Source organism: Mustela erminea, chromosome 11, assembly GCF_009829155.1.
Source record: "Mustela erminea isolate mMusErm1 chromosome 11, mMusErm1.Pri, whole genome shotgun sequence".
Classification (NCBI taxonomy): domain Eukaryota; kingdom Metazoa; phylum Chordata; class Mammalia; order Carnivora; family Mustelidae; genus Mustela; species Mustela erminea.
Genome location: NC_045624.1, coordinates 94809176 through 94828694, shown reverse-complemented (window position 1 = coordinate 94828694; position 19519 = coordinate 94809176). Strand labels below are relative to the sequence as shown.

The 19519-nt window shown below is 56.8% G+C and overlaps 1 protein-coding gene across 1 annotated transcript in view; it reads left to right on the top strand.

Moving 5' to 3' along the window:
* PKD1L1 (polycystin 1 like 1, transient receptor potential channel interacting) overlaps positions 1-19519 on the top strand; it is an 80055-nt gene that overhangs the window by 56910 nt on the left and 3626 nt on the right. Inside the window, exons 39-50 of the mRNA XM_032304428.1 lie at positions 399-483; positions 813-965; positions 1752-1870; positions 4904-5014; positions 9204-9327; positions 10656-10739; positions 11486-11658; positions 12496-12730; positions 13477-13581; positions 13823-13963; positions 14935-15069; positions 17142-17351. Coding sequence (XP_032160319.1) covers positions 399-483; positions 813-965; positions 1752-1870; positions 4904-5014; positions 9204-9327; positions 10656-10739; positions 11486-11658; positions 12496-12730; positions 13477-13581; positions 13823-13963; positions 14935-15069; positions 17142-17351 — 1675 coding nt within the window. The remainder of the gene's footprint in view (positions 1-398; positions 484-812; positions 966-1751; positions 1871-4903; positions 5015-9203; positions 9328-10655; positions 10740-11485; positions 11659-12495; positions 12731-13476; positions 13582-13822; positions 13964-14934; positions 15070-17141; positions 17352-19519) is intronic.

Genomic DNA, 19519 nt, shown 5'->3' with positions numbered 1-19519 from the left:
AGCTGGGAAATGGGAAAATCCACAAGGTTTTAGGAGGAGCTACTGAAACTCTCTGTCCTCGCCGCCTGGCACCTGCTCAGTGCTCTGCAGATGCAAACTTTATTTATCATTATTATAACTAATGCTCCCCACCCCGCCGCCCCTACCCTCTCCGTGCTCTCCATGTCCCTGTGCTGGCTTTTCCTTTCTTTTCCATGCTCAGCATCTTCACGGGGGTGACATCCCACTGGACCCCTCCCGACAGATCTCCCCCCACATTGGGCAGAATGACAGGATGGCCAGCTCCAAGGCCCCCTCCCCAATGCAGCCCCACTGCCACCTGCTGCCCGGGCCCTCAGGCGCGATGTCCCCATGCACACGCAGGCAGGTGCTGACGGCTGTTGTCTCTGGGGGGACAGGTTCGACCCGACTCAGTGTGTGCGCTGGCTGCACCTGCTGACGGTGTCCGTGCTGTGCTGTGTTTTCATCACGCAGCCGCTTCTGGTGAGCGGGGGCAGGGGGCCTCCTGCGGGGTCACTGTGCATCAGCGGGGCCTGGGAGTGGGGGGAGGGCTCCACGTTCCTGACCCATGATCCCATGTCTTCGCATTTGACTGAGTGTGAGGAGAACCTGGGAGACAGGCCTGTGCCGTGCTGTCCACACACACATCCCAGGATGGGGGGCATTTCTTGAACCCTATTTTCACTTGAGGACATGGAGCTCGGGGAACGGGGGGCCTGGGAATCCCGGGCAGGGGACACGAGCTTGTGTAGGATCATGACTAGGGACGTGGGGCAGCGACCGTGGACGCATCGTCGGGTCTCTCCTTCCAGGTGGGCCTCGCCGCCCTGGGCTTTGCCTGGAAAAGGAGAGACGATGCACACTTTTTCACCGAGTCCCTGCACGCGGCCACCAGAGACCTGCACTCGGAGCCGGAGGAGCGTGCGAGCTCCCGCGCGCCCCATCCTGCCAGCCAGATGGCCGAGGTGAGGCCCCGTGCGTGCCCCGGCCCAGCCCTGCCTGGCACCTCCGCGCGTACTCTGTGGATTCAAAGTCAACGGTGTTTTGGGGTGTGATTCAGTTTTCTCTGCTCCTTTGTGTGCACGGACGCGGTGGGTGAGCACAGGACCCGTTTCCTTCCTTCTGCCCCATCCCAGAAAATCAGACCACCGAGAACGTGAGCTTAGTTCAAGCTATTGAGGCCGATGCTTGGCCATAATTTAGAGAACTTCGAGGTCTGTCAAGGGGCAGCCTTGATGTGGGGCCGGCGCCGCACCTCCTGAGAGCAGCACGTCTCTAAGCCTGGCGGACCCAAGGGGATGGCCACTGACTCCTTGAATCCGGACACCTGAGTGCCCACGTTCCCAAGGCGTCCAGCCTGGTGTCATGTCCCCCACAGGACTCAGGACGGTGCATTGGCTTCAAGGGGGGAGGGTTCCAGGCCTGGGGTTCCGCATCTGTGACTTCCCAGGATGAAGGTCCCTGATTCTCTAGGTGTCCCAAGCACCTGACCCAGGCTGTTGTCCAATGGCTCCAGACTGGCTCCTGTGCAGTGAGACTGCCCACAGAGTTGGCCTGGGCCAGGAAAGGACTGTGTACGGCCCACTGCCCACCAGCGTGGTGTCGGTGACCCACGCAAAGTGTCTCTGTCCCCAGCCCCAGGAGGCACGAACAGTGCTGCTGCTCCCTGGGCTTGGCCGGAGTGCCGGAGCTCCCCACCCTCATCCAACCCCCATCCGTGGCCCCAGCTCACAGCACTGTCGTCCCCACAGATGCTGGCCGCCCGACAGCGAGCTCGCCGCCTACGTTGGGCACGTCCGCCGTCTGCGGCCCAGCTCAGCACCGTCAGAGAGAGGATGAGAAGAGAGACCCGGACACGGGTGGCCCTGAGGTGGGTGGCGGCCAGTCGGGCCTTGCTCTGGTCCCGCAGCCCCTGGGGGCAGGGTGTACAGGTGGGGCCCAGCTGCAGGGGAGGGGACATCTAGGGAAAGTGGGTCCAGAGACAGCAGATCTGGAGCGAGGCTGAATCACTCCTGCATATGCCGGGCCGAAAAGTCTGGAAAATCTTACAAAAATGAAAATGAGAAAAGCAGACAGAAAGTAACATGTTGTGACACTAAAATGCAAAACCCAGTGTCCTTCATGCACACAGTGCAAGCCAGTAGAGGATTTGATAGAAGTCTCTTTACCGCGGCCAAGGGATAAAATACCACAAACACACGCTGGCATCACCACGAGAGGAAATGCCCACGAGTTCCGCAGGAAAGCGCTGCGGTCCTGAAATGCACAAATGTCCTGTGAACATCGCGTCTTCTCAAGCTCTGTCCAAATCCGTGTCTGACTTCAACACAGTCCCCACCGAAGACCTCGAGACCTTTCTTTCCTCCCTTCCCCTTTTCCTTGATTGGATCTGGTCGGTTGCGCAGTCCCTTAGGCCGGACGCAGGGAGCCGAGGAGGGGAGCGGTGGGGACTCGCTCTGCCGGCCGCGACCGGAGCCCGGGCCCCCACTGCGGAGTGTGGCTCTGCGCGCGGGCGGTGGGGACTCGCTCTGCCGGCCGCGACCGGAGCCCGAGCCCCCACTGCGGAGTGTGGCTCTGCGCGCGGACGGTGGGGACTCGCTCTGCCGGCCGCGACCGGAGCCCAGGCCCCCACTGCGGAGTGTGGCTCTGCGCGCGGGCGGTGGACAGCTCTGGGACGCGGGTCGGAAATCCAGAACCAGACCTGAGTACAAGGGCTACGGCACACGAGTCTGTGACGCAGGGGCTATTCCGGCTCTTTGGGGGAGAAGATGGGGTTTTTAATGAGGAATAACGGAACGGTCGTGAGGGTGGGATTGCAAAAACATGAACAAGTGGATGCTTTTGTCCCAATGTACACAAACTTATTCCCCACGAATAAAGATTTAAACGTGACAAAACCATACACATCCTGGGAGAACACGCGTGCCTGTGTATGACCTGTGGGTGAGGAAAACCTCCTGTGACTTAGAATCCAGAAATGACAAGAGAAAGCAGATTTAGTGACGTGAAACTTGCAGAAGAAAATCTCGCGCAACGAGATTGATGATGTCATACGTTATGTAAAAAGCAGTGGCGGACAAGGAAGAGTATTTGTAGCAGACGAAGGCTTAATCTTCAAATACAAAGAGGCTCCAGAAAAATGGAAAAGAGCAACAGCCTCTTTAGAACAGGACGTGGACCACTCACCGAGAAGAGAAAGGCGGACGTCACTTGCACATAGGATGAGAGATGGCCAGTTAAAGTACCGAAGTCTGGAAGCTGGTCCCCGTGCGGCGGCCAGTGAGCCTGCGGAGAAGATGGGACGCCACATGGTCCCATGTGGGAACTGGGAGGCACCTCGCACAGCCACAGACGCACGGAGCTCCCCCAGCACCCCTGCTGCTGGGAGCCCATCAGCAGAACCCAGAAAGAGCCAAGTGCAAGGCAGGCGGGGCAGGACCCCCTATAATAACCTTGGGGGGCACAGGGGGCTCCGATGGTAGAGCGTCCGACTCTGGATTTCAGCCCAGCTCGTGATCTCAGGGTCCTGGGATCGAGCCCCGTGTCGGGGGGTGGGGGTCCGCGCTCAGCGGGGAGTCTGCTTCTCCCTCTCCCTCTGCCTCCTCCTGCTTTGAGTGCGCTCTCTCGCTGTCAAACACATAAATAAATGAATAAACGAGATCTTTAAAAGGAAAAGAGGGAGAGAGGAAGAACTCTATATTATGTGTCTCCTGACCGAAACGGATCACCAAGAACGTAACCGACCCCGAAGAGGCTGGTCTTAGTCTGACCACGTTCTTGTCCCAGCGTGCGGTTGACCAGAGAGCACACACTGTGTCCCTAGGAGGCAGGGCGCGGAGAGGGTGGGACAGCAGTTATCTCAACAAATAAGCCCCGAGACCCAGTAGAGATGGAAGTGCTGCCTTTGGGGTAAAGGAGACGCGGGAACGAGGCAGTGAGTTGGATCCACGGTGCGAGGGATGAGTAAAGAAACTGCGCTCATCTCAACAGACGGGGAAGAAACCATGTGGCAAAATTCAGCACCCATTTACGGGAAAGAAAAATATTTCAGCAAACTGGGAATGGAGAGAAATGCCCTCAAGTCATAAAGGCTGTCTGTGAAACCCTTCCACAGGGTTTCGTACGCCTGGCCTCGCGCTCGTGACGAGACAGTGTAGGCTTTTAAATAACAGGAACAAGGTGAGGAGCTCCCTGTGTCTGACTCTGATTAAACCTCACATCGGAGGCCCAGCCGCTGCCCGAGGCAAGAAAAACACGACAGCCTCTTGCAAGAGGACATGAATAGTCTCTGCAGCAAATCTCGAATATTCTAATTAAATTGAAGAAAATGTGCGGAATTGATATGTCAAAAACCACAAGACACTAATGGACGATCTCAGAGAAAAGCTAAAGAAATGGAGACACACATCCCATCTTCTGGGACACTTGTCTTAAGGTGCCCGTTCCTCCCGACTTGATCAGTCCCAACCAAAGCCCCACAAACTTTTCTGTAGATGTCGGCTAGCTAATCTGAAAACTTACATGGAAAAGAACCAGAATAACCAAAACGATTCTGGAAAAAAAAACGACAAAGCCAGAGGGCTGACTCTACGTGGCTTTAGGGCTCACTACGAAGTGAAGCCACGGTAACCGAGACACCAGTATCAGTGGTCGGTCAGCGCACACGCGCTCGGCTGATTTCCTCACAGGACACGGAGGCCCTTCGCGGTGGAGAACGGATTTTAAAAACGGTGCTGGGAAAATTGGACGGCGACGTGCAGAAGAAAATGCACACAGTTCACACCTTCTAGGAAAATTCACCCGGGGACTTAATAGGATTTAAAAGTCAGTTCCGAAACCTGTTTTGCTGGGTCTGGACCCCCAGGCTCCGTGTGGTGCCCACTGTATGATGTGTTTCTCGTAGAGACACCTGCCTGTGCGCTCTCATGCTCCTTCTGCGTGTGTTCATACTCTGTGGGCAGCGCTCCCGGGACGAACGTTCTCTCGGTCAAGCCATCCGGAGTGAGTTTACGAGGTAGGATATGTTGTCTACCTTCTCCAGACCCCCGGGCACGGCACCAGCTGTTGGTGGCCAGCACACACTGATGAGGGACCCGGAGGCCAGGGTTTCAGGGTGAGGGTTACTTCGTTATTTTGAACCAGTCGTGTCTGTCTGCTACTACAGTCTGTCCGAGAAGAAGGGGACCCCCAGACCATTGAGTCCTCGCCCTCAGGACGTTTTAATTCTGCAAAACAGAGGCTCAGGGAAGGCGCTTGGCCACTGTCCCAGAGAGGAAATATGGAAAAAGTGGTCAAATTGCCTTGGGCACTGTTTCCCCCCAGTTCGTGGGAGGCCTCTCTTTGCAGACTTTGGGCACGTTCAAAGCATCTCATTTTGGTAATAGTGAAACAATATTTTGAGGCACATTAGGATCTGGGTGCGAAGACGCTAAGACAGGTTAGTGGGGTTGCTTTTGCCTAGAGGTTACAAGTTCCTCGAAAAAACACTTGCGATTCACAAGAAATGGCACAAGATTCCGAGTGGTGATAATTCCCCTTGAGTTCTCCACTGCTTCTCAAGTGCTCATTTGTTTCGTCCTACTTTTAAAAGCAGTAGATGCTGGGATGCCCAGGGGTTTCCATGGAGTAAGCATCTGCCTTTGGCTCAGGTCATGATCCCAGGGTCCAGGGATGGAGCCCCACATTGGGCTCCCTGCTCAGCGGTGAGGCTGCTTCTCTCTCTGCTCCTCCCCCACTTGTGCTCCCTCTCACTCTCTCTCAAATAAAATAAAATCTTAAAAATTAAATAAGTAAAAGTAGCAGATGTTTGTTGTAGGTAAATATGGAAGGACTGAAAAACAACAAGCAGAAAACCCTCAACGACAGTCACACGCAGAGGCAGCCACAGGCAGCACTTTGCACTGCCAGAATTTTCTCTGTGTTTCAGCCTTTCTGAAATTGGGACAGGAAGCATATCAAGGTGGAAACGTCAGGTGGCATTTTTTTTTTTTTTTGACAGTGGTTACTAAATGACTTTGCTTCACCTGTCAAAAATATTCAGTCTGATAGTTCTTTCAAGGACGTTTGGCTTTGAATTCTGAAGGGCGTGACAGGACCCCATACGGATTCTTTACTACCGTTTAGGAGGTGGAAATAAAACACGATATTCCAAGATTAACTTTCTCTTTCTCTGGAGAAGATTTTATTTTATTTTATTTTTTAAAGATTTTATTATTCTGAGAGAGAGAGAGGGAGAGAGAGAACATGTGTGCACTAGCAGGCAGAGCCTCAGAGGCAGAGGAAGAAGCAGGCTCCACTGAGCAGGGAGCCCCGCGTGGGGCTCGATTCCCCCAGCCCTGAGATCATGACCTGAGCCGAAGACAGACACTTAACCCACTGAGCCACCCAGGCATCTCTTGGAAAAATATTTTAAAACACATTACGGTCTTTTTTCCTATGGGTATGTTGCCCTTGACTAAGTAATTCAATTTGATGCGCTCCAGTTCTGCTGCTTTGGGGGGGACAGAGGTGGGTGGCTGGCACATCTGTTTGGTTTTATCTACTATTTAAGGGTGTATTTGTTTTCTTCCATGTGAGAGCTAGTGATTGATACCGCTCAGATGCTGGGCGAGCAAAGTAGGGATAGAAACCACTAGTGGACGCCGGGTTCGTGAGTTTGGACACTCTGCGGGACACAGCAAGGCACCTGCTTGCAGGTGAGCACTGTAGCCACGAAACTGCCTCTCTTCGTGCAGAAACTGCTGCTCTTTGCATGAAGGACCAGGGTTCAGCCAGCTCTCCAGCCGCCCCCTTCCTCCAAAGCACAGCTTGTGGCAGCAGGGGGCGCCGTGCGCAAAGCAGAGTGACTGCGTGGCCACCCCTGGAAAGGGAGAGGCAAAGCTGAGCTATTTCTGGCTTCGATGTTTACTTTTGATCTCGTATTTCGTGAGTCAGTGCTACTTGACATATTTCTCATGCGAATTGTTGCTCCTTGGTACTCAAATCAGAAATGCCCCAGCCGAGATAATATTTGCATGATGGTCCCCACGAGCCGTAGACACCTTGGAGGCACCCCGCTCAGCGCTGGTCCCCGGGTGTCACGGACCCATATTTCCTGCACGATGCAAAATCCCACTACCTCTGGTGGGCTGGCCACCAGGCAGGGGCATCTGTGTCCCGGTTGGTACTGGGATGCTCAGGGGGACCCTCTCCACCACCACCCCTACCCCGCCCAGTACCTGATCCTGAAACTTCGACAGCGTCTCAAGGCTTAGAGTTTGCCAGATTCCAGGAAGAACCAAGCTCAGCTGGATCACGTCTGACTCAGGGCCAGGGCTCTCTCGTGCTCTGTTCTGTGAGCAGAGTCCCCCAAGGCAAGTCCTCCGACTCGGAGCTGAGTGACCCCGTCTGCAAGGCTTGGCCGTTGGGCTGCTAGATTCCTCAGGTCTTCACCAGAACTATGATCGCAATGTTCCATTCCGTCATAGTCGAGTTTTCTTTGAAGCCTTTCTGGACTCAGTCAAGTCTTCATGCAAGTCCAAGTAAAACAGAAACAAACCAGCGAATAAAGCCCTGATAAACGGGATAGTCTCTCTGTCCAAGAGCCGTGAGTGGGAGAGAACTACTGAGTCATTTTTGCAACATTTCGTGCACTCTGTAGGCCTGTTTTATTTAATAGCTAATTAATGCGGAGTGAGAACATTCTTGCACGGTTTGGCTCACTCTCTGCTCTCCGCATGTGTTGAGAACGAGGCGTGAGTTGTGCACAGTCTGGGCGTGTGACAGCGGTCTCTGGTCACATGCAGGTCTTTCCATTCTTTCCCTTAAAATGTTTATCTATTTTAGAGACAGAGAGAGAGAATGCTTGGTAGGTAGGGGAGGAGCAGAGGGAGAGGGACAAGCAAACTCTGTGCTGAGGGCAGATGTGGGGCTTGATCCCAGGACCTGAGATCATGACCTGAGCTGAAACCAAGAGTCAGTGCTCAACTGATTGAGCCCCAAGGTGCCCCCACATCTAAGTCTTTCTTGAAGCCTCTGTTTCTTTAATGTCATCCCAATGGGGAGTGAATGTCAGGAAGTGATAGCAGTCCCTCCAAATTGTGGTTCTACTAGGGTTTCGATCTGTGAGCAGAGCTGAGAACCAGCACCGTATAAAGGTTCAGCTTGGATTAGGCTCGGAAAGTGGACGAACCAAGGAAAGATAGAAGTCAGGTACGGGTGAGTTTGTAAGAAGGAGATAGAAGCAGTAAGATACGCTGGCTCACCAGACTGACTTCCACATGCCGCGACGTGTTTGAACATATTTGTGGCACATGCAAGTGTTGGTGGACATCATTTGCTTCTCTGTTAATCTATGCACCAGTGACATAGCGCTAACATGTCACTAACAGGACACTTCTTCCTCTCGGAAGAAGTATCATTTCCTTTCCCTTTTATATTGTCCAGTTTCTGTCATGACTGTCAGGTTTTTTTTTTCTTAAAGGCTTATTCATTTATTTATTTGACAGAGAGAGATCACAAGTAGGCAGAGAGTCAGGCAGAGAGAGGTGGGGAAATAGGCTCCCTGCTGAGCAGAGAGCCTGATGTGGGGCTCGATCCCAGGACCCTGAGACCATGACCTGAGCCGAAGGCAGAGGCTTTAACCCACTGAGCCACCCAGGTGCCCATGACTATTAGGTTTTAAAGCACTTCCTGAGGGTCTCTAAAATCTGCTTCCGTCAGCAACATAGTAACTCCCAGTCCCTCGCTGGGACAGTCTCTGAGCTGCGGTGGTAAGTGGAACGCGGGCTCTGGGGAGCGACAGCCCCCAGCTGTCACACCTTCCCACCACAGTCCGCTCCACACTACGGCCACAGCCACTGGGTGTGGAGCCAGGGGGACGGGCAGCAGCAACTCAGGAGCCGCGTGGTGGCCCGCCTTGCGCTCACATCTGTTTAATGCGACCAGCCTGGCGTTTGAAGAGCTCATCGTCGCTGTGTTCTTTAGGGTGGGGGTTGAGATTGGGTGGCTGGATGAGGCAGGATGATGAAAATTGTGTTCTTGGATGGCTGGGGTTTAGATCTTCTCCGAACTTGTCACAGCTTTCCTGCAATATGACTCGGGGGAGCAGAGGGCTCCCCAGGGTCGCATGGTACCTCCTACTGCTCATGGCTCTGCCTTCACGCCCGCAGGTGCTTCTGACTCGTGAGAGAAAGATCACTTGTTGTCTCTGCTCTCGTGTTCAGGGGAGCCGGGAGCGCCTCCGGAGGCCTGAGAAGTGTGGGGGACTGGTGGGGCTGGAGTCTGACCACGCTGCTGGACGGCCTGCACGGGACAGGCGCCCCCACCGCCGGCCCGCCGGGCGCTCAGGTGGGCTTCCGTCCGCTCTCCGCACGGGGTCCTGGCGGCAGCGGGCCACAGTGGGACAGGGATGCCAGGATGCCGGACCGGCAACGCCACATGCGCTCTCTCTTTCCAAGATGGATCGATTGATTTGAGAGAGACAGAGAGAAAGAGCACGAGCCAGGGGAGGGGCAGAGCGGGAGGAGAGAAGTCGACTTCCTTGCTAAGCTCAGAGCCCGACATGAGGGGCTAGACCTCACGACCCTGACATCACGACCTGAGCCAATACCCAAGAGTTGGACACGCCACCAGCTGTAACCCCAGGCGCCCCACTCCGTGTACTCTTGAATGGCCTGGAGGCAGTGGGCCAGCAGCTGCTTCCCGCTGCTTCCCCGTCCCCGCACACCCGCCTCAGCCGCACATGCACACCCAGACACCAGCAGGTGCCAGGTCGCGTGGGACGAAAGGGCATGGCCAGTGGGGACAGAGGGCTAGATCACTATGCAAAACGCTGCGACACGGGGCACAGGGCACCCCGGGATGGGGAGAGCATCCAGGAAACTGCCAGGAGACAGGAGAATCTCCTGTCCAGGAGAATTTCCCCAAATTCTGAGAAAAAATTGCCAAGGAATCTGCATTTCCTAGATTAACCCAATTCCCTGCTTATTTTTCATTTTCTTCCTTGTTTTAAAAAAATAAAATGACTTTGTGTTGCATTCCTCAAACACCACACAGTCGACACTTGAAGAGCATGGGGTCAGTAGTCCCCCCACCCCAGCAGTCGAAATTCCACGTATCACTTTTGACTCCCTCAGAGCTGAATTCGAACCAACCGACCATGGGCCACGAGCCTCCCCGAGTGCCCGGTTGTTTTGTGTACCAGCTGCATCCTACACTGTCTTCTTACAAGAAAGCCGGAGACGAGAAAATGTCATTAAGAGAATCCCAAGGGGGAGAAAAGGCACCTACAGAGCCTTCTTGTCTTTCTCGAAGGACATACGCATTTCTGTGGATCTGTGCAGCAAGAACCCATGTTCAGGGTCCACGGTCCTTCTGATCCCACTTCCGTTCTGCGGTCCTTCTGATGCCACTTCCGTTGTGGCGTGCAGCCGCATACGATAGCGCCCAACACACTCTAGAAAAAGACACAAAGTGACGCTTCAGGTTCGGTCCAGAGAGCACGAGGAAGCCGTGTCCTCCTCAGAATGCTCTTCAAGGCGGTGGGGGGTTTGTAGCAGGGCAGGGGGGACCGTCCTGACATCTGAGCTGGAGGCGGGGGCTGTCCCAGCACAGCGAGCAGCATGTTCCAGCTGCGTGGTCTGTCCAGCGGTCTCACGTGTCCCTTTCTCCTCCAGCCGGGAGCCCTTGGTGGGAAGTGCTACGTGCTGGGCGCCGTGCTGATCCGGCAGCAGAGGGAGGCTTCCGGCGACACAGGCGAGGTACGCCGCTCCCCGCCCGGCTCTGTGCGGGTGCGTTTCCCCTGGGGCTCACCCTGTGTGTATCTCGCCCCGTGTGCACTTTTAGTGAAGCAGAATGGACACACCGGGTTATGTAAGTCTCAGGTGCACGCAACACCGATGTAGCCCTTCTGTGTGTCACCTGCTGCTCATCACGTCCACCTCTTCAGTCCCCATTGCCGGCGTCCCTGACCCCCGCCCACCGCCCCGCTGGTGACCACAGTTTGTTCTCTGTGAAATACAGTGAGAGTTAGAGTAACCTCGGACACATCGGGTGGGAAGGCTGCAGACCGCCGGAACCCTCCCCGGGACCCTGGCTGTGACTTGAAATCCTCAGTGGCCGGGATCCGGGACAGCCAAGCCTTTCCCGTGCCCTCTGCCAGTCCAAGCACGCTGTGGGAAACCAGGACATCTCTATCTAAAATCCTGAAAATACTCCTAACCAAGATTCTCACATCTCCTCCTGGGTGGGAGGGGCTGCTGGACGGTGGGCATCTCACCCTCGTCCTCCCGAGACGAAGCCATTCTGACGTCCAAGCCCGGATAGGTGTACAGCTCAGGTGCTGGCTGGAGCCCTGATCCTTTGGGCTCAGCTGGAGCCCAAGGACAATGAGGGGGCTTTGAGGGAGCAGGGGCCGCGGGTGACCAGCCTTGGACCCCCCCAGGCCACAGGGCTGACTCTGAAGCGAGCGTCCGCTTCTCCCTCTGACTGGCGGTCTCTCCTTCAGCCTCCCGGCCCAGCTTCAGTGCTTACAGAGGACTGTCCTCCTCCACGTGGCCCCAAAGCTGGGGGCCCCAACGCCCCCTCCACGACAGATCCTGCCACCCAAACAGTGGCCCCAAGCGGCCCCGGAGACAGTGGGGCCAGGCAGTCCTGGGAGCTCAGCCTGGGCCGCACCAGGTCAGTGGGATTCAGAGGTCGGCTCCGTCCGGCCTGCCGGTCCCTGGCTCCGTGTGCAGCCCGGTGCTGGCAGCAAACCCTTCCCAGGGCAAGGGCAGGTGTGTTCTCACCGCAGAGGAGGGGAGTGAGGCCCCACGCAGGGAGGCCATGTCGGAAGGTCAATGCCGGCAGAGGGCTTCAGTCTCTAGCGCAGGAAGGAACAAGCCAAATGTTCCTCTAGAGTCTGCCTGAGGCCTAGAGGTCCGGGGACCTAAAGGACACTTGTCCCCGCTGGCTTGGTGCTGAGCAGGTGCTCATGGGGCCTCCTGGTGCTCTCAGGGCTCCGCGAGGGAGGGCAGCCCCACCTCGGTCTGGCGCTGTGCCGACGAGCCCTGAGCTGCAGCTACAGTCCCTGGTGGGTGGCCCGGGCCCTGGCAGCTGTGGCAGCGTATGACCTGTGTGGGGGTGGACTGGGTGAGGGTGACAGGGGCCCTGCAGCAGGTGATGGGTACCCCCGAGTGAAGCCGGCAACACAGAAGCGAGACCCTTTCATTGTTACCAAACACAGACAGGTCAGCGGGAACTCCTTTCCAACAGCAGAGCAAGTCCACAGCAGGAAAAGATACAAGAAGGTTCTAGAGGCCTCGCAGACAGAGATGGTCACGTCTCCTCAAGTCGTGCCCATGAGAGACGGAGGGCCTCCCTCCTGGAGGCGCCCCAGCCTCAGGGTCCTGGGCAAGGATGCGCCCACATACGTCTGTCCAGCCCCAGGAACCCGGGCAGCCTCAGGGGCCTGGGGTGCGAGGCTGGGGCTGGGGGCTCCGTGCAGGCCTTGCCCTGACCTGCTGCACTTTGCAGGCCGGCAGCGCATGCAGCCCTGAGCGGCCTCCGGGCCCACGGGTGGATCGACCGCAACACCAGAGCCGTGTCCGTGCACTTCACTCTCTACAACCCTCCCACTCGACTCCTGTCCAGTGTGTCCCTGTGCGCCGAGCTGCTGCCCACGGGGGACCTGGCCCTGTCCCCGCTGGTGCAGTCGCTGGCTGTCTTTGGCAGTGACTCGGCCCTGTGGTCCAGCCCCACGCTTCCCGAGGTGGGTCCTCCCGCCCCTCCCCTGCACACGGATCCCAGGGCTCCCCCTGCGGCCTGCCCCCCACCTCCACCCGGACCCACAAGGACGCAGAGTCTGGCACTCAGTACCATCAGCCTCTCTCTGTTCTGACCTGAACTTCGGCCCAGGCCAGCACTGCTCCCCAGAGGGACGGAGCAGCATCCTGGAAAGTGGCTTTATTAGCCTCAAAGTGTCAACCAGGAGGGTCCAGGGGAGCTGAGCAGGGCTGACCTGCCCCGACCCTCACTGAGCTTCTGCTCCCTGCTGGCGCTCTGAGCGAGTGAATGCAGGTGAGCGGGAACGCGCAGCTCGTGGAGGCCAAGAGAAGCGTTAGAGCTTCCGTGAAGTCCTGATGCGGGAGCCCGGCATGGCCAGGGAGCCCATGATATGTGTTTCACGAATGTGGGAACAGTCGTTCTCCGGAGCTGGCTGAGGACGGGTGGGGAGGACCCGGATGGGTGGCGCTCAGGGTCTGCCTGTGCACGGGGCCTGCAGTGAGCTCACCCGCGTCCCTCACGCCTGGCCTGGAGACTGGCGGGCGGCTCTGCGGGAGCAGGTGCCCGGGGGGAGCAGGCTTAGCGCCTGTGCCTTGCAGAGCTGGAGACAGGCTCGTCGTGCTGCGTCTCCGCAGGAGGGGCCGGGCTGGGAGGTGGCCGGGAGTGCGGGGCTTGGGAAAGCACGGGCGCTCTGGGTCCTTCTGGGTGCTCTGCGGTCGTTCCCTCCACCAGCTGGCCTTCCTGCTGCTCAGCCTGACTCACGTCTGCTTGCAAGTCTGGAGCCTGGCCGAGGACGGCGTCCGCAGATACTGGCGCAAACCAGGGAACTGGCTCGAGGTAGCCACTGCCGTCCTCTGCCGTGAGGAAAGCAGGACATGATCTGTATACCTGGACACGATCCTGCTTATGCCCTGGCTGACTCCAGCCGTCTTGCTGTCTCCCCTGCTGTCGCGTTCATGACCGACAGCACGAGATCACTGTCCCCTCCCTGCTTGCACCCTGATGTTGCGCCCTGAGCCGTGGGGGGCCCGTGGGCCCTCCCCAGCGCCCTGAGGCTCCTTGCCCCTCCCTGCTGCAGCTTGCCATCCTGGGAGCCAACCTCGCCTGCCACGCAGCCTCCAGCCACCTGGCCACGCTCACTGAGGACGTGATGGACCACTTCCGCAGAGGACATTTCCAAGGATTTACAGACCTCAGCCTCGCAGCCTCGTGGAATCAGGTAAGGCAGGGCGTCCTGGTGGTCCACGCCCTGCGACACTATCCAAAGGAAGAGGTCATACACATTCTAGAAAGTTCCAGACAAGGGATTTATTCCATACTGAGCTCGAGGATGAGGGAGAGCGGGACAGGGAAGGGCTGAATCCGTGTTGCAGGCGGGGGGGCGGGAGTATGTGGTCTGTGGGCAGCAGGACTCAGAACATGGAGGTGCTCAGCGACTCCCTGGGACCCTGAGTTGGGGAGGGAACAGGTGTGGAGGAGGCATAAAGGAGGCACAGCCGGACTCAGACACGTCAGGTCTGTCCTCTCTTCCTTCTGCGGCCGTCCCAGCGGCAGGCGGTGTGAGCCGGTCCTGCCATGGGGACAGGTGCGGCTTGAAGCGGGGACTGAGCCCCACTGGGATGGGGTCCACCAGAAGAGCCGACCCAGCCCAGTACACTCCCTCCCGGCATTCATGTCTCGGTGAAATGTCACCCCATCCTCATGGTGCTAACCAGCCTCCGCTAGGACCTGTGTTGTGATGACTTGGCTTATTGTCTGTCCGTCCTCAAGGCTGGAGGCTCCGGGAGGGAGGGAGGTGTGACACTTCACCCACATCGGGTGGCTGCTCCCCGGGACGGATGGCAGGCTCCGGGTCTGCCTTGTCTCTGCGCCCTGGTGTCCCTCGGCCTCTTTCTTCCAGCGGGATTCCGGCTTGGCCATGCCTGGCTTTCCCTTGCTGGGCTCAGGGAACCGCGGGCTGCTGGCCGGCACACCCCGTCTCTGGGCACACTTAGCAGGTCACAGAGGGCTGAGCCTGGCCTCAGGAAGGGGCGGTACACATTCTGTCCGTGATCTTCTCACCGATGTAGGCGGGGCAGTCCTGTCCAGGGGTCACTGTGGGGTGACAGTGAGTGGGGTCCGGCGTGCCTGCGTCTGTGTGCCCTTCAGAGCTGGGGGGACATGCCGACCTGCCCTGTCCTTCCGTCTCAGAGGGTGACCTGGCTCCAGGGGACACTTTTGTTCCTCTTGACACTGAAGCTCGCCTTCCTCGTTGGCATCCAGAGCTCAACGGCCTGCTGCTCCTTTTTGCTGCGTCGCTCGCGGGCTGGCATCTGCACAGCAGGGGTAAGAGGGCTCCCCGGGGCCAGTTCTCTCCCTGACAAGCCAGCACAGTCTGTGTTCTCTCCGGGGAGACACAAGCCTAGAGGCCCGGCCGTCCAGCACCCTGGAGTGGTTTTAGATCACGGGTGCTGGTGGTTCTACGGTGAGGTGAGCTCGTGAGCACGGGAGCCAGGACGCACTCCACGGTGCTCTGCCGGACCCCCGCCCCGAGCACTCGTTCTTACCTCTCGTGCCTGTGGCTATCACCACCCATGGAGCGGGTTCTGTGTGCCAGGAATGGGGCCTGGGCTCTCTAGTAATTCCCGCCCCGAATTATCACAACTAAGCATGGCGGCCGGGGTAGGGGGAGTTCTTCCTCGGAGGGAGGAGCAGGGTGCTAATGCCAGCGAGGGCCCCCACCTCCCTTGCTCCTAACTCTGGCCCTGCACCCAAACGCCCCCCGTGAATACCTGAAACCCACTTGAGTGCAGTTTACCCCCCACGTGGAATCGGCCTCAGTGGGCCCAGAAGAAAGCACACATGTAGGGTTCTCAGGAAGCCTGGCTTCCACCCCGGGCACTGGGTCTCAGTTCAGGGCTAGCCCCGTCTGGCAGACTGTTGATGCCCAGAATCAGGAGGCCCAGAGCCCCACATGGGATGCTGGCCAGATTCTGCAGTGCGGGTGATTCTGACCTGGCCCCCGGGGGGAAGAGCTTGCCCCAGCCTGGCAGCCCCTGGTGGGCCCCCACAGCCAGACTATCATCAGGCCAGGACGGTCAGGGCCAAGTGGCCCGATGAGGGGGTCTGGCTATCAGGGTCCCAGGCTCAGGCAGCTCACAGGGAACCGGGCACAGGTCTCCCAACCCTGCTGGCCTTACGCTCAGTGGGACAGACTGCGCAAACCAGGACAGAGAGGCTGACCCAGGAGTCGGAGACCTGGCTTCAAGCCTGGCCACACCTCCCCCAAACCCACTGTCCCAACTGAGGGACCAGTGCCTGAGCTCCAGCTCCAGAAGCTCCTGGCAAGTGTGTGCCTAGTGGGGCAGGGCTTGCTGAGAGATTACATGTATGTGGAACTTACGTATTAAACTGGTCATTATTCTACCACGTAGCAATGGGAAGAATGCTTTTTTGTGAAGGAAAAAGCACAGAATATCATGAATAAATCATGTCCAAATTAGGTAGTGGGATCCGAGCCATTCAGAAACCACGGGCGGGTGAGGACAGGTGTTCAGGGAGACCGCACTGGCTCGGTCTAGATGGTGGACCGCTGCAGGGTGCGATCCCACGTAAGGAGTGAATAATAGTGGAGTGAGTGCCTGAGTGTTTGTAGGGAGGCCGTGGGTGCAGGGCTGCGGCTAGGAGCGAGGGAAATGCGGGCCAGTGGGGGCCTGGAACGGATGCAGCCCGGGGGCCCCTGTGATGGTCAGTGCACACACTGCAGCCCGTGTGGGCCTGTGACAATGGGCTGCCGGCCTGTGGTGCAGGTGAGTTAGATACACACACACACACACACACACACACACACACACACACACACACACACAGACACACACACACACACACACAGGGCCGGGGGGACAACCCCAGGCTCCCAGGCCAAATTCCCAGCCTGTTACAACAACCAGACCACAAAACTTCACCTGAACTAAACTTAACAGCCTTTACTTCTGAAGTGGCTTATTTTATTGAGCCCTTGCTGGGTGCTGGAGACACGAAGAGGGCGAGGGAACCAGCCCTGGGGCAGCGTGGCTGTCAGCAGCTAGGGCGGAGGGCAGGGAGGAAGCAGCAGAGATGGCCCCACCCCGCAACTTGAGATGGGCACGGGATGGGGGGGTTGCTAGGAGAGGGTTGGAGCAGAAAGAGAGTGGGGGAGGGATAGCGAAAGGGGAAGGGAGTGGGAGAGAGGGAAGGGGAGGGGAGCAGGGCCCTAGAGGGTGTACACGAGACAGATCCAGGCCACTAGGGATGACATGGTCAACACTGCAAAAACTGCTTTTCCAAGCTTGTTGTTGCTTTAAAGCATTAGGAAGCCCGCACACCAGTCTGGGCTCCGAGGCCCCAGAGCCCAGAGTCACGGATCTTTCTCCCCGCAGCTGGCGGGTGTCCTCATGCTGGCTGCCCGCTGCCACCTGCGCACGTTACCGCCCGGCACCTTCGCAGACTTCTCCCGAGACCTGCTGTTCCGTCTTCCAGGAAGAAGCCAGACACACACATCCCGTGGTCTTTCCGAGTCTGACCTGTGGGCCCCGGCTGGGTGCTGCGGGGCCCTTTTCATAGCAGTGAGCACTGTGTGGTGGGGAATGGTATGTGCATGCGTCCCAGAAGTCGGGGTGTGCTGGGACCCACCTGCCGTGGGGTGAATTTCTCCGTGGTCCGCGTGCACGTTTCTGCACGGCCTTGGCTCCCTGAGGCCCACCTGTCCTGCACTGCACACTGCAGCATCCAGGACAGGTCCAGCAAGACCGGCATCGTGGGGTGTGGGCTGCCTCTTCTAGGGAGCCCCTGGCCCTCCAGGCGTTGAGCCACTCCCTGTCTCTTTCCCAGCCTCCTCCCACGGTGGCCGCTAACTCTTCCCTCGTTATTTCAAACTTCCTGTCTCATAAAGGTTTCCCTCCGTCAGTCAGCCTTCACTGGATAGGTGTTCTGGCCTCAGGGGGCTGAGTTGGGAATGGGGCTCCCTGTTTACTACCCTCCTACTGATCTACCACCTGCAATGTAGTCATATCACACACACACCCCAGCATAAACTCGAGCCTTGACAATACTCAAACCTGAGCTCTTTGGTTTTTTTTTTCAGTGTTCCTAGCTCCCTGCTCCCTGCTCACCCATCCGTCTGGTCTCCCATCTTCCCACCCATCCATCCGTCCACCCATCTCCCCATCCCTCGCTCCCTCCCTCTCTCCTTCCCTCTGCCTTTCTTCCATCCACCCACCTAGTCTTCCATCCACCTGTCCATCCATCCATCCATCTACCTATCCCATCCACTCGTCGGTCCATCCGTCCATCCATCCATCCACCCAACCCATCCATTTGTCATCCATCCATCAGCCATCCATCCATCCACCTGTCCATCCATCCATCCATCCATCTACCTATCCCATCCACTCATCCGTCCATCCGTCCATCCATCCATCTACCTATCCCATCCACTCGTCCGTCCATCCGTCCATCCATCCATCCACTCGTTTTTTTTCATTCATGCACTCCTTCAGCAATTGCTTAAAGAATACCTATTCTATTCAGGCAACGGTGGAACAAACATAAGGGGACATGGTCCACATAAAGGAAGACACGTGTATAAACAAAGAATTATAGCAAATTTCATATTTTTGATACCTTTCCTTCATCGGATATGTTGTTTGCAAGTGTTTCTCCCTTTCTGTGGCTTTTCCTTGTTGTTCCTCTAACCGTATTTCTTGCAGAAGTTGTTAACATTTGCAGAGGTCAGTTCCTCGATTTCTTCTTGTGTAGATTCCGCTGGTGTCCTATCAGCGAATGGCAACCCCACACTCCCATGTATTTTCTCCTACGTTTCTTCTAGAAGCTTTATGGTTTTCTGTTTCAGACGTAGGTCAGTGGTCCATTCTGAGTCCACGTTAGTGTAAGATACGGGGCTCAGAGCAGGGTGAGTGTTCTTGTCCATTTGGGATGTCCAGTTCTTGTTGACACCGTCTTTGAAGAGCATGTCAGGGGGCACCTGGCTGGTGCTGCTGCTTGAACATCCGGTTCTTGGGTTCAGCTCGGGTCATGATCTTGGGATCTTGAGATTGAGCCCCGTGTTGGGCTCAGAGCTCAGCACAGAGTCTGCTTGTGATTCTCTCTCTGCCTCTCTCTGCCCTTCCCGCTCGTGATCTCTCTCTCTCTCTATCAAATAGATAAATAAATCTTTTTTAAAAGCATGTTGAATTTCCCGTGTATCTTCATCACAAACCAGTTTGTGGCTTCCGTGAGTCTGCTTCTGGCTCGTCTGTTTAGGTCCACCGACCTGTTCCGTCACAGCTCCACTCTGTTGTGATCTCTGGAGCTGCACAGTGAGTCTTCACGTAGCACAGGCCAGTCTTCCAGATTCGCCCTTTTCCAGTCTGGGCTGCTCTAGTTCTTCTGCATTTCCACATAAGTTATAGAATCAGCTTGTCAGCATCTGTGAAACAGCATTTCGGGGTTTTGTTCGAGCTTGCTGCGGATGTGTAAATCAGAATTGGGGAGAACAGACATCTTCCTAATACGATCACCCCAAGAATGCTGTCGGTGTCTTCCATTTATTTTGGTCTTTTTTGATGTCTTTCTTCAATGTTCTGTAGTTTTTAGCAAATTATGTGCTTTTTTAATTTTATTTTTATTGATGTGTATGTATTTATTTATCTGAGGAATCTCCTCCAAGGGAGTAGCATCTGTGGGCGGGAGGAGTATCCCAGGAGCAAGGGTGGTGGCGAGGCCCGTGCTGGGGTCCAGGGTCAGGCAGATGTGGCTT